Source organism: Capricornis sumatraensis, chromosome 6 (genome assembly GCF_032405125.1).
Source record: "Capricornis sumatraensis isolate serow.1 chromosome 6, serow.2, whole genome shotgun sequence".
NCBI lineage: Eukaryota > Metazoa > Chordata > Mammalia > Artiodactyla > Bovidae > Capricornis > Capricornis sumatraensis.
In genome coordinates this window covers 33,193,898-33,206,793 of record NC_091074.1, presented here as the reverse complement: position 1 = coordinate 33,206,793, position 12,896 = coordinate 33,193,898, and the positions used below count along the sequence as shown (strand labels likewise).

Here is a 12,896-nt window from a genome sequence, read left to right as displayed (position 1 = left end):
AATGGAAAGTTTTATCATCCATAAATTCCATTTAACTTCAGAAGAGTAAAATGGGCATTACCAAATGTTTGATATGAAAAAAGGGGCTAACAGGGTTAAAAACCATCTCTTTAAAGGGAAGCTAATGATAACAATAGTAACGGCTTTATTATAATATTATGATGATGGTATTGGGTTGCTAGATTTTGGTTTGGGGAATACAGGAAGAAGGTGTGTTAAGGGTTCGCCAACCTTGTGTTCAGTTTGAGCTGATCATGAGTTGCAAAGTTGAAAACAGGACCAGAGGCAACAGTTGGGGATATTTAGAGAACACCCCGTGGGGCGCCTTGCCTCCTGGGTTTTCCCAGCTCTCTCTGTCCTCAGGGCCTCTGGTGACTGTTGGCTTCTGCTGGTTGCAGAACCATGCATTCACATGGTGTCTTCGTTGGCTGAGCCGCCTTCCAGAAGCGCATTCCTCCACACCCTCTGGGGAGCAGTAGGGAGGTGTCTGCCCATGTTCCTCTTAGAGAAAGCATGTTTCATCAAGCTCACTGCCTTTGAAATCTTTGGCAAGACTACAGAGAGCCTTTCTGATTGCAGCATCAGCTCAGTCGACTTTTCCCTGAGTATGACATTTTCAACAATAATATTATTTGAAATAACATTTATTCTCAAATCATGGTCATGAAAACAGAAATAATGGATTTTATTAGAACACACCATTGTATCAGGCGCTGTGTTGAGTGCCTTAATGCTTATAAGAACACTACAGGGCAGGTGTCTTGATTTTCATACGGAAAACCTGAGGCTTGAGGAGTTTTAGTGACTTGCCAAAAATCCCATGGGCTGCTGAGGGATGGAGGCAGAATGTGAACATACATGGGTCTCACTGGACACGTGTGCTGTGACTCACCCTGTTGTTCTGTGTCTGGGTCCTAAACCTTCGGACACAGTGAGGTGGTACGGTTTGAAAGTATCTGATTATGTGTTTGCTGTGGTAGTTATTTAGTTGCTCAGTTGCGTCTAACTCTTTGTGACCCCATGGGCTGTAGCCCTATAGGCTCCTTAATCCATGGGATTTCCCAGGCAAGAATACCAGAGTGGGTGCCATTTCCTTCACCAGGGGATCTTCCCGACCTAGGAATCAAACCCACTCTCCTGCCTTGCAGGCAGATTCTTTACCACTGAGCCACCAGGGAAGCTCATAGTTATGTGTTTATCTAATCTAAATGACCAAAAAGCCTTGACATATCATGGAACCTCAAGTCCAGTGATTGAGTTACTGGGAGGTCCCCAGGGGCCAGGCACACGGTGGGGACCTGGGGCTGTGACGCTACTGTACGCGGGCCAAGCTGCAGACTTCTCTAGTAGCTGATGTGTGCCGGGGCCAAGGCTGGGAGAAAAACACAATTCTCCTGAGGATTTGCTGCTTGGATCCTTTCCCATGTACATATATTTTCCCGCTGGTCAAAGTTCAGGGCTACAATTCCTGTTCATTCCAGTCAGAAAGTTGGCAGCTTGATCAATGATTTCCTGAGCCTTGATGATAAATGGTTTTCCTCTTTACGAGATACACTTGTATTTTGAAAGTTTCCATGCACTTTGGTTTCTTTCTAATGGAATTTCATTCAAATTAGTTTCCTAACGGTGATGCTTTCCAGGGCTCCTGGCCAAAGTAAATGGTGCTAATGAGGAATAACAGAAACTTCAGGAAAGTCATGTGCCCCTAAGTTTCAGTCGTGGATGTGGGCCTTTGAGATCCTCTAGTCTAGACTAGATAGGAAATTTATAGATAAGGAAGCAGAGTCCCAGGGAGAAGGAAAGCAACGTGTCCAGGGTCACGTCACCACTTCTAGCTCTTTCCACTGAAAGCACCTTCACTGAAGGGCAGTTATCAGCCATTTTTGATTCCAAAGGATGGTATCAATTATTTTTCTAACACTTTTCATGTCTGAAACTTCACACAAAATTCCAGTGCATAAGAGGCTGTAGATTGTCAGTCAATACAGATACCAGGATTTTAGACTTGTGTGCTAGACACATGGGCCATTTTTTTTTTTCTTGTAATCTAGGATGCTTTGTGGTTTGTAAATGATCTGTTTTTCTTATACATGTTCACCTTGTAGAAGAGGGCTGGGCGGACCGCATCTTTGGCCACATGGGTGACTTGCGTGTTCTTTGCAGGTTAAGTGTTCTTGTTGCACAGTCATGCCCATTTGCTTACTTATTGTCTACAGTGGCGGGGTTGAGTAGCTGTGGCAGAGAACCTATGACCTGTGAAACCTAAAATATTCACTATCTGACCCTTTGCAGTAAGAATTTGCCCAGACATGCTGTAAGACACCTGGGGGAAAAAAATACAGAAAAGTACTGCTAAAAATAATCAAGTATTCACAGCTTAGCCTTAAAGCCTCAGGTTGATTATAATTTAACCGTTTTCATAGCTAACTATTTTGAAAATTTCTGATTGTTTCCTAAGGATGAATTCCTAGAGAAACTGAGCCAGTGTGGGAGAATGGTTTGCAGGCTCCTGGCACTTTGTGTGGAATGTCTTTTGAGCTTGCCCTCCCAGCATCAGTGCCTGTACTCTGCCAATGCCCAGCAAACAAACACGGCCCCCTTTTTAATGGATTTGGTGTGCTTTCACCCATATAGGGGCAGGTTCAAGGTGGTGGTCTGTGTCCTGTCTGCAGTTACAACGTGCCTGGCGTTTGTCAAGCCCGCCATCAACAACATCTCTCTGATGACGCTGGGGGTTCCCTGCATGGCTCTACTCATTGCTGAGCTAAGGAGGTGGGTAGCAGTCTCCCTCCCTGGCCCTCAGGCTGTCCTTGGGATAGGAACAAACCAGCTCTTGGTTCTTTTACTGCCTTTGAAGAGGAGTTACTCCTCACAAAGAGTTGTCCCTGACTTGTGGATTAGGATCAAGTTGGGTGGTTTGGTTCAAAATAGTAATCTCGTTTTCAGAAAGGAAGGCAGAGTATAAGCAATATATTCTAATGATCCAAAAACTAGCTTAGGAGGAACATCTCAGGGCCTGGTGAGTCCCTAGACCAAGCTGCCTGGAGTCAACTCCGCAGAAATGAGAATGTTGTTGTGTTGTTTAGCCACTAAGTCACCCCCAAGGACTATAGCCCACCCTACTCCTCTGTCCATGGGATTTCCCTGGCAAGAATACTGGAGTGGGTTGCCATTTCCTTCTCCACGGGCATCTTCCTAATTCAGGGATCGAACCCATGTTTCCTGCTTTGGCAGGTGGATTCTTTCCCACTGAGCCACCAGGAAAGCCCAAAAAGGAGAATAGATGTGTTCATATGACAGAGTAATAAGAAAAGCAAAGTCCTAAAGAAGCTATTGCGTTTATACACAGAAGGAAAAAGAAATGAATGTCTGTATACAAAGCAGCATTGCTGCTTTCCCTGAGGCTTAGTTTCTTTCTTACAACCTATCAAGTAAAGCCTTTTACTGTTTGGATAAACATTTTCTTGTGTCAAGTCAAGTTCAGGTTGATACCCAGACACATTATTGGGTTGGCCAAAAAGTTCGTTTGGGTTTTTCTGAAAAGTAGTTTAGCTCTTGAGTGTGTTTATGACTGTCTTATTCAGCCCCAACTAAAACACATCTAAATCACTACCCATATTGTAATACTCTTTGAAAATGCCTTTTCTCTGTACCACTTTTAGAAATCCACTCTAATTCATGGCTTATTGTCATGGACACAGATGGTCTTAATTGAAGTTTTGTATTTATCCCCCTTTGTGAGAGTTTCTCTGTGTAGTATATAATCAGCTTTCTCTCACTCTTTGTTTTGAGTGGAGACATGTATATGTTTTCTACCATTGCTTTGCCTCTGGGGGTTGTTTTGATTATCAGCAACACCAGGCAAGGTCAGAGGTGGTTGGTGAAGGGTGATATAAACTTGAGGCCGGCAGTGGGAGGACTGTCCTGTCTTGTCTTGTTGGCTTTGAGTGCCCTTCATGGACCTGGGAAGGAAGAGACCCATTGCAGAATACTAACAGAGCTTAAAGCTCTTTGGAAAACCATTACATTGCTGATAAAGATATCTGAATGGATTTGTGATAGTCCAGTGATGCTGACTGATATTTGGCCTGAAGTCAATAGAATGTTCTCCACTTAGCTATGAAAATTCATTGCAATCTAGTTTTTATTTTAACTCCTGAGTTTCATATGTTTTAATCTATAATTTTGTTCAAAACTGGCTACAGAAAGGGAAACTTTTAAATTCACGTTAGCTAAACAAGAGCAAATCAAGGGGCAGATTTTATAGAATAAATAAATTCTCCTTTACAATTGTGATCTTTAAGCAGGGGAACATTTTCCTTTAATACTCTAATCTTTTTAAGTAACTGCAAAGGAAATAATTTCTATTCTATACTTGAAAATTTTTTACCCCTGAAAAGCCAGTCATCATTACAGTTAACTAGTCTTCATCATTACCTCAAAAACTTGAGGCATTGTGGAAGTATTCCTCCTTCTGTCTCTAGGATCTGCCTTTCTACTTACTGATTATCCCCTCCCTTCTCCTGTTCTCATTTTACTCCTGTAAACTGTCTACCGTGTCATCCCTCTCTCTCCAGAGGATCCTTCCCATTAGCCTGTTGAATCTCTCCCATTGTCTCTACCACCCAGCCTAGCCTCCATTACAATCTGTCTCCAGCCACCACCCTTAATCTTCATCTGTCACAGCCACGCTTATTTAAAAGGTGTCTCCATCTGTTTCCTCTCATTTATTCTTCAAGCTACTCTAACCTGGCTTCTGTGCCCTCTTTGATACCCAACCCCCTCTCGGTTGTACATCCACTGATCACTTCTTAGTCCTCCTGAATCTCACTTGTTTTCCCAGCTCTCTGTACAATTCACCCCCTCAACCTTGGTACATTCTTTCTTGTGATTCCTATGACACCATTCTCCTTTTTTTTTTTTTTAACCAGTTCTGCAGCAGCTCCTCTTCATCCCTTCATGAGAGCGCCTTCTTTTCTATGCACCTGTCCATGCTGCTGCTGCTGCTAAGTTACTTCAGTCGTGTCCGACTCTATGTGACCCCTATAGACGGCAGCCCACTAGGCTCCTCCATCCCCGGGATTCTCCAGGCAAGAACACTGGAGTGGGTTGCCATTTCCTTCTCCAATCCATGAAAGTGAAAAGTGAAAGTGAAGTCGCTCAGTTGTGTCTGACCCTCAGTGACCCCATGGACTGCAGCCTTCCAGGCTCCTCTATCCATGGGATTTTCCAGGCAAGAGTACTGGAGTGGGTGCCATTGCCTTCTCTGACCTTTCCATGCAGGGAACCCATAAGATACATCCTCACCTCTGCTTTTCTCTCCCTACACTTTCCCCTAAAACTTCTCATCTACTCCATGCCTTTAATTCCTGTTCATATGCTGAAGAGGAAGAGAAAATGGAAATTGTTCATCTCTGTTTTAGCCACTAAACCAGAAAGCAGTCACTAATGTTGTGGGGCTCTATCAATTTTTTCATAAATCTTTTCGAGGGCTACATATAACCCCCCTACTGACAGGGCTTTTCAGGTTGTTTTTTTGAACAGGTCTTTCTGAGCCTGCTGCCCATCCCATATTCACTGATGTTTTTGCCCATGTTTCCATCAGACAGCTGGGAAAGGTACCAGGAAGTCAGACTTTAGACACCATTAACTTGTTCAGCAAACATGAACAGATAACATCTGTTATGACCCATGAAGGGTCATATTTATGTTAGACACGGACTCCTGCGAGTGAGCAAGCAGGACTGACTGCGGTGCAGGCCTTTGAGGGACAGAGACCCCAGAGGAGGGGTGGAAGGACCCTCAGCCACCAACTGCCTCTGGGCATTTCTCCCCAAGAAAAGAAGTCACCCTCTTTGTGAGCAATTTGGTAATAAGGAAGGAAAATGGCTGCTGAAGTTCCCCCTCGAGCTGTTGGGGTTTGTTCAGAAACCCTTTGCCCCAGGGTGTGGAAGAGCTCATTCTTTCTTTCAGGAGTACCAAGAGCCTCCCTGAGCCTGACACCGTCCCAGGTTGGGGAAACAGGCTGGAGATACATAAATGAAGCCCAGAGGGTCTCGGCGAGGCTGTCATTGCTACAGAGAGAAATAGAGGGAAGAAGGTGATGGGGGCTTGGGGGTCACTTAGGAGGTGGAGATAAGCGGTGTGACTGTTAGGAACAGTGCTCAGCAAAGGGCTCACTGAGGGACATTTGAACAAAAACTGGGAGGTGGTGAGCCCCGTGGCTATCTGGGAATAGCGTTCCAGGAGACAGAACAGCCAGTGCTAAGGCCTGAGCAGCGTGTGCCTGGGGTTTTGGAGGAATGGCAAAGATTGCTGGGGGTTTGATGAGCAGAGGCAACATGGGGCAGGTAGGGAGGAGCGGGTGGAGCACAGAGGGAGGCCAGCATACTGGGCCTCCTGCCTGTGAGCACTTTGGCTTTCCCTCTGGGAAAAGGGAAGATGTGGGAGGCTTTTGGGCAGGGCGTTGAGAGGTGACTCTAGCAACAGGGGCAGATGGAGGTGATTGCCATAACTCAGGGGACTTGGACCCAGGCAATGGTGACGGAAAGAGATTGGAATTGAAATATATATCCCTGAGCTGATGAATTAGATGTAGGGTATGTGAGAAAGAGAACAATGACTCCAGAATTCTTGGCCTGAGTTCTTGAAAGCACCCTTCCCCAGGGGGGCCGGGAGGAGAACAGGAATTGAACAGAAGAAAGGATCAGGAGTTCTTTGTAGACATGTGAAATTTAGATCAACACAGACCATTGGGTGGACGTGTCATAATCTGATGTGTGGTTTGCATGTCTGGAGTTAAGAAGAGGCCTGGGTGAAGAGTGTGGCTTTGTGAACCATCAGGGTATATATAGTGTTTATATCCTTGAGCCTGTGTGATGGGGCATTGAGTGGGAACCCTGGTGCCAAGGGGCCAGGGAGGGTGAGGGTTAGGGGCTGGGGTGGTGTGAGGAGGCAGAGAAGTGACGAGTGAGCTAGAAGGAGACCAGGATGGACACGAGCTGTTCTCTGCGTCTCTGGCAGGTGTGACAACGTGCGTGTTTTAAAGCTGGGCCTCTTCTCCGGCCTCTGGTGGACCCTCGCCCTCTTCTGCTGGATCACAGACCGGGCCTTCTGTGAGCTGCTGTCATCTGTCCACTTCCCCTACCTGCACTGTGTGTGGTGAGCCGCGTCGTCGGGGGCAGGGGGTGGCGAGGCAGGGTCTACGCTCTCTGTCATCACTCTGCTCTCCTGCAGGGCACACGAGTGTGCACAGGAGATGGAGCAGAGCCTGCGGGCCCCTCTCTTCACATAGACTATCGGACGTCTCAGGGAGCAGCCTTAGCCGGACCAGACAGACCTAACTGTCTCTGCTTCATGTCTGTGCTGTCTCTTACCTCTTGCTCCATTATCAAAGCAGAAAGGAGCTTGGAAATTGAAGCTGTAACCTGAGCTCTAGCTAGGTCTGCAGGGTAGGGGAATGTGGGCAAGGCTGGGGACAGATGTGACGTGGGGACAGGACAGTCCCAAATGGGAACCAAGCACACCTGAGCCTGAGTGACCAGCCTGGGCCTCACAGGTCACCTGGGGACAGTCTCACCCATTCATTTGACAGGTGGAGACACAAGTCCAGAGAAATAAAAGTGGATTGTTAAGGATCGCCCAGCTGGTTACATAAAACCAGCCCAGGAGCTTAATCATGGGGAACATGATCAAGCATCTATAGTTTAGAAGGCTCAGGCTGCACTGTTAGGTTAAGAAAAAGGTTACGAAACAGCATGCAGAATCCTGTCCTCAGAAAGCAGAGGAGGAGTGGTTTTCTTCCTGGGAATTGCGTCAACTCCAAACCTAGCATCATCTTTCCCTCTCTGTCCTCCAGGATTTCTGATCATGAGATATCAAGGGACAAGAGAATTCTTTAGAGTGCTCCTTGTAAGTTGAGAGCACCCAGGGAGGAATTCTAGTGGTAAGGAGTTGCTAAAACTTGTTAGATCCAGATTTGGAAGAAGGCTGACCTCTATCAGGAGATACCTAAGATTATTCGATTTGAAAGAATTCTCTTGAATTCCCTGGAATGTTTGAACTTGTGTATTATCTACCATGAGACCTAAGCTGCTCTCAGGTTAAGACTTGGGGACTTCCAGATTTTTTCGCTGAAGGCAAAGCAAAGCAGCCCATGCTGGGGATTCCAGTCTTAGGGTCCATTACCTGATATTTCTTAGGTTCAACCTCGACTCACATTAGTGAATTTATATACACTTCGTACATCTGAGTTATAATTTACAGATTATTAAATGCACAGATTTTGTGTAGTCTGGTAAGTTTTGATAAATGTATCCACCTGTGTAAAGAGGCTCTCATTCAAAATATAGTACTTTCTTTAAAAATCTTTTATTTTGTCTTTTGGCTGCTCCACATGCAGCATGTGGGGTCTTAGTTCCCTGTCTAGGGACTGAACCTGTGTCCCCTGCAGTGGAAGCTTGGTCTTAACCTGTGGACCGCCAGGGAAGCCCCTGGTGTGTTTTAAATTGATCCAAGTTCCTTTATCACAGAGTGATTTAAGTAAAATTCAAAAAGTAGAGTGTAGGAACTTTGGTTCAACCTTGATTTGTTTCTAAATTTGGTGTACTTTGAGTTTTTTTTCCCCCCCAAAGTTGAACAATTTTCTGGGATTTCCCTGATGGTCCAGTGGTTAAGATTCCTAGCTTCCACTGCAGGGGGCGCAGCTTCGATCTCTGTTTGGGGAACTAGGAACTCAAATGCTGTGTAGAGTGGCCAAAAGACAAACCAAAGTTGAACCTTTTTTTTTTTTGGTATCAGTTATAGTGAGATATTTATTTATTACAACAAATTTAAACAACAGGGAAGTATAGAAAGAAAGGCTTTTACAATTCTAATTCTGTCCAAAGAGAGAGAACATTGTTAACAACCTAAAGTATATCCTTCCAGATGTTTAGTTCTCTAATTCTACTTTTAAAAGCAAAAATAGCTTCAACCTATACATGATGCCTGGAAAATCCCATGGGCGGCAGAGCCTGGTAGGCTGCAGTCCATGGGGTCGCTAAGAGTCAGACACGACTGAGCGACTTCCCTTTCACTTTTCACTTTCATGCATTGGAGAAGGAAATGGCAACCCACTCCAGTACTCTTGCCTGGAGAATCCCAGGGATGGGGGAGCCTGGTTGGCTTCCATCTATGGGATCGCACAGAGTTGGACACGACTGAAGCGACTTAGCAGCAGCAGCAGGGATGATGCAAGCTGGTTCTTCTTTTGCTGTTCAAATCATGGACTCTCCTTACCAATGTAATTATATTATTTTCATCAGTTTGCATGTCCAGTTCATACCTCACAACATGGGTAATGCTATGTAATTCATTTAACCAACTTCTCTGTTAATGGATATTAAGGTTATTTCTAACTTTTCATTTTTATAAACAGTTGGTAATGAATATCTGTATTTGTTCATATGCCTGAATGTTCCCTTAGGTTATAATATGTTGCCAAACCCAGAGATACCAACTGACACAATTTTACTAAAATCTGTAAGATAATAAAAGTGTATCTGTAAGATATACTTTCACATATCCTGGATGTTAGTAACTTTAAAAAGTATTTGTTAACCTGATTGAAAAGATTTTATTTTTATCTTTTAAAAAGTTAGTATTTTGTTGGGCATCTTTCAAATGTCAATTTACTATATCATTCCTCTTTTGAAATGTGCCTTTTAAGTTTCTTTATCATCTCTGTGGAGTGTTTGTATTTAAAAATTTATATCCAGCCCCTACTTCCCGACACATAGTAGAGAGTCATTACTGTTAAATACCTCTGTGCCATTTATTATGCACATTTGTAACATTTTCAAAAGTATAGAGAATAATACGTGGAGCCCCCAGGGAGGCAACAGTTAGCTTCAGTATTATCTCATCCTGGCCACCCTCACCCACTACCCACCCCACCCAGACTGTTATAAAGCAAATCCCATACACCCTATGCAATGATTGGTTTTTAGGGCTCTTCATCAGGTAGGGATTTTAATTCTTTGTCACAGGGTACACCTGTTCCCCGCTCCCCCCACTTTCCCGTTTATCTGTTAGTATGTTGATGCTATCTTGCACCTTACTGTTTTACCTGTTAGTATGTTGATGCTGTCTTGCTCCATACTGTTTTAAACTTGCATGCTCCCACCTCTGTCAGTCTTTTCCTTTAGGTTTTTTTTTTTCCCTTCTCCCTTCTATATGCATTACACTGTGGCTGTGACATCCCTTAAAAGACACTGTTCTCAACCAAGCGAACTGGTAGTGCTCTTACAACCATCTTTATTCCAGGTGTGTGTGTTTACTGTTCCCATGTTTGGCTGTGCTGGGTCTTGGGGGCAGGGCGTGGACTCTTCCTCGTAGCGCGTGGGTTTCTCTCTGGTTGCTGTTCGTGGGTTCTAGAGCGTGGGCTCAGTAGTTACCGTGCTCGGGCTTAGTTGCCCCATGGCATGTGAGATCTTAGTTCCCCGACCAGGGATTGAACCTGCGTCCCCTGCACTGGATGGTGGATTCTTAGCCACTGGACCGCCAGGGAAGTCTCCATTCCATGTGTTTTTAAATGAAGAGGTGTCCACTACACGTGGCTGTCACAGTGATTCCCTTTAGGGTTTCAGAACTTTGTGTCATTTTAAGAAAGACCTCTTCCAAGGTTTATAAAAATATTCTTTTATTTTTAAAAGAATATTATAAAAGAATATTTTTAAAAGAATATTAAAAATTTTTTAAATGTATTTAAAATGTTTTTAAAATGTATTTTAAATCTTTAATTTATCTGGAGTTTTAAATTTCAGTATAAGGTGCAAAAGTTACATGCCTTTACATGGTCCCCACGATAAAGATCAGTATGAAAACTTGCTACCAGCATGGTGAAGATAATAAAGAGTTTCCTTACTAAAGTGCAAAAGCTGATGAATCAGTGTAAAATTATTTCTAATGAAGGGTGTTAGATATGTACAGCCCATTATTTAAGTGAGAAGCAGGGAATCAGTCCCATGTGCTCAGTTATTTCCATCCTTTTAGTGCCTCTGTTTTTTTATTTTAATTAAATTTGTTTATTTATTTACATGTCAATCTCAAACTCCCAATCTATCCTTCTTCCCCACCCTCCCCAACCCCACAACCATAAATTCATTCTCTGAGCTTGTGAATCAGTTTCTGTTTTGTGAATAAGTTCATTTGTATCATTTTTCTCTCTTTTCTTTTTTTTTGGCCATGCACTGTGGCATGTGGGATCTTAGTTCCCCAACCAGGGATTGAACCCTCGTCCCCTGCAGTGGAAGCGCAAAGCCTTAACCACTGGTGCGCCCAGGAAGTCCCTGTATTCTTTCCTTTGTTTCTAGATTTTGCATATAAGCGATGTCATATTAGTGCTTCTGTCTTAAACCCTTGATTTCTGTGGAGCCCCAAAGGCACTGGCAAGTTTTTCCTGTTATCAGGCTGGAATACTTTAGAACATTTCAAGAGAGGTCTTGTTGGCTCAGAATTTATCAGTCGCGTGCTATTCCAGGGGTGTGGGGCTCCCTCGCCCCTTCTGAGCTAGAGGAGGCCCCTGCCAGTCTTTGCATCTGGGAAAGGCGGGTTAAGCCTGCAGGGAGGCGGGGCGGCAGGCCGGCCCAGGCCCCTGCCAGTCTTTGCATCTGGGGAAGGCGGGTCAAGCCTGCAGGGAGGCGGGACGGCAGGCCGGCCCAGGCCCCTGCCAGTCTTTGCATCTGGGAAAGGCGGGTCAAGCCTGCAGGGAGGCGGGGCGGCAGGCCGGCCCAGGCCCCTGCCAGTCTTTGCATCTGGGAAAGGTGGGTCAAGCCTGCGGGGAGGAGGGGCGGCAGGCCGGCCCAGGCCCCTGCCAGTCTTTGCATCCGGGAAAGGCGGGTTAAGCCTGCAGGGAGGCGGGGCGGCAGGCCGGCCCAGTCTCCCTGCCTCGGCCCTCACGCGTCTGTCTCCCTCGCCAGGCACATCCTCATTTGCCTCGCTGCCTACCTGGGCTGCGTGTGCTTCGCCTACTTCGATGCTGCGTCCGAGATCCCCGAGCAAGGCCCCGTCATCAAGTTCTGGCCCAGCGAGCGGTGGGCCTTCATCGGCGTCCCCTACGTGTCCCTTCTGTGCGCCAATAAGAAATCCTCGGTGAAGATCACGTGATGGCAAGGCGGTGACTGGCCTCTCTGCCCCCTAACCTTCACCTGCCCGCAAAGACAGCCAGGGTGGGGGTTTCGCAGAGTTGGGAGTGGGGTCTGTCTTTTTAAAATTCTATTCCCTTGGGATCTAACTAGTGTGTCTGTGGACCGCCAGGACTCCACAGTGCCTGGGGGGAGAAATGCTGGCCCAGAGGTGGGAAGCAGATGGCCACGGGGCTCTGGGTGTGTGTTCTGTGTCACCTCCAGCAGCAATGCTCGTTGGGCTTCGTCCTTGTGGTGATGGCAGCGCCGTCCAGTGGGGGACCCCTTGCTGCACACGCCTTGCTTCGGGGCCCCGCCATCCCCTTGTGTTCCAGGAGCCGACCCACCCGTGACAGACACATCCTGCATCAGACGAGACCCTCTGTCCAGTGGAAGAGGCCAGAGCTTTTCATCCAGGGCCACTGTCCTAAATCAGAAGCAGACAAACGGAGCACACACAGGGCTTGTGCCCCCAGGAGGCTGGTTTCCGCCTGCAGTGCTCTGTAACCCGAGGTTTACATACACGTGTGAACCCTTTTCCTGCTACCTCTGCTGAGAGGTGGAGTCTTGACTACAGATCTGGGTGAAGCTAACATGCAAAACCCTCTATGCCAAAAAACGGCACTCCACTTTAAGCCATTCTGGAAGATGAGCACAATCTTAAACGCTGACATGATTTGCCTCCCCGACCCCACCCCAGCCCAGGATCCTCAAATACAAAGAATAGCTACG

The 12,896-nt window shown here is 46.0% G+C and overlaps 1 protein-coding gene across 1 annotated transcript in view; it reads left to right on the top strand.

The window, feature by feature from the left end:
• ACER2 (alkaline ceramidase 2) overlaps positions 1–12,190 on the top strand; it is a 30,178-nt gene extending 17,988 nt beyond the window's left edge. The window contains exons 4-6 of the mRNA XM_068973564.1: positions 2,635–2,772; positions 7,024–7,161; positions 11,961–12,190. Coding sequence (XP_068829665.1) covers positions 2,635–2,772; positions 7,024–7,161; positions 11,961–12,147 — 463 coding nt within the window. The 3' untranslated portion in view covers positions 12,148–12,190. The remainder of the gene's footprint in view (positions 1–2,634; positions 2,773–7,023; positions 7,162–11,960) is intronic.
• Positions 12,191–12,896: the final 706 nt, after the last annotated feature.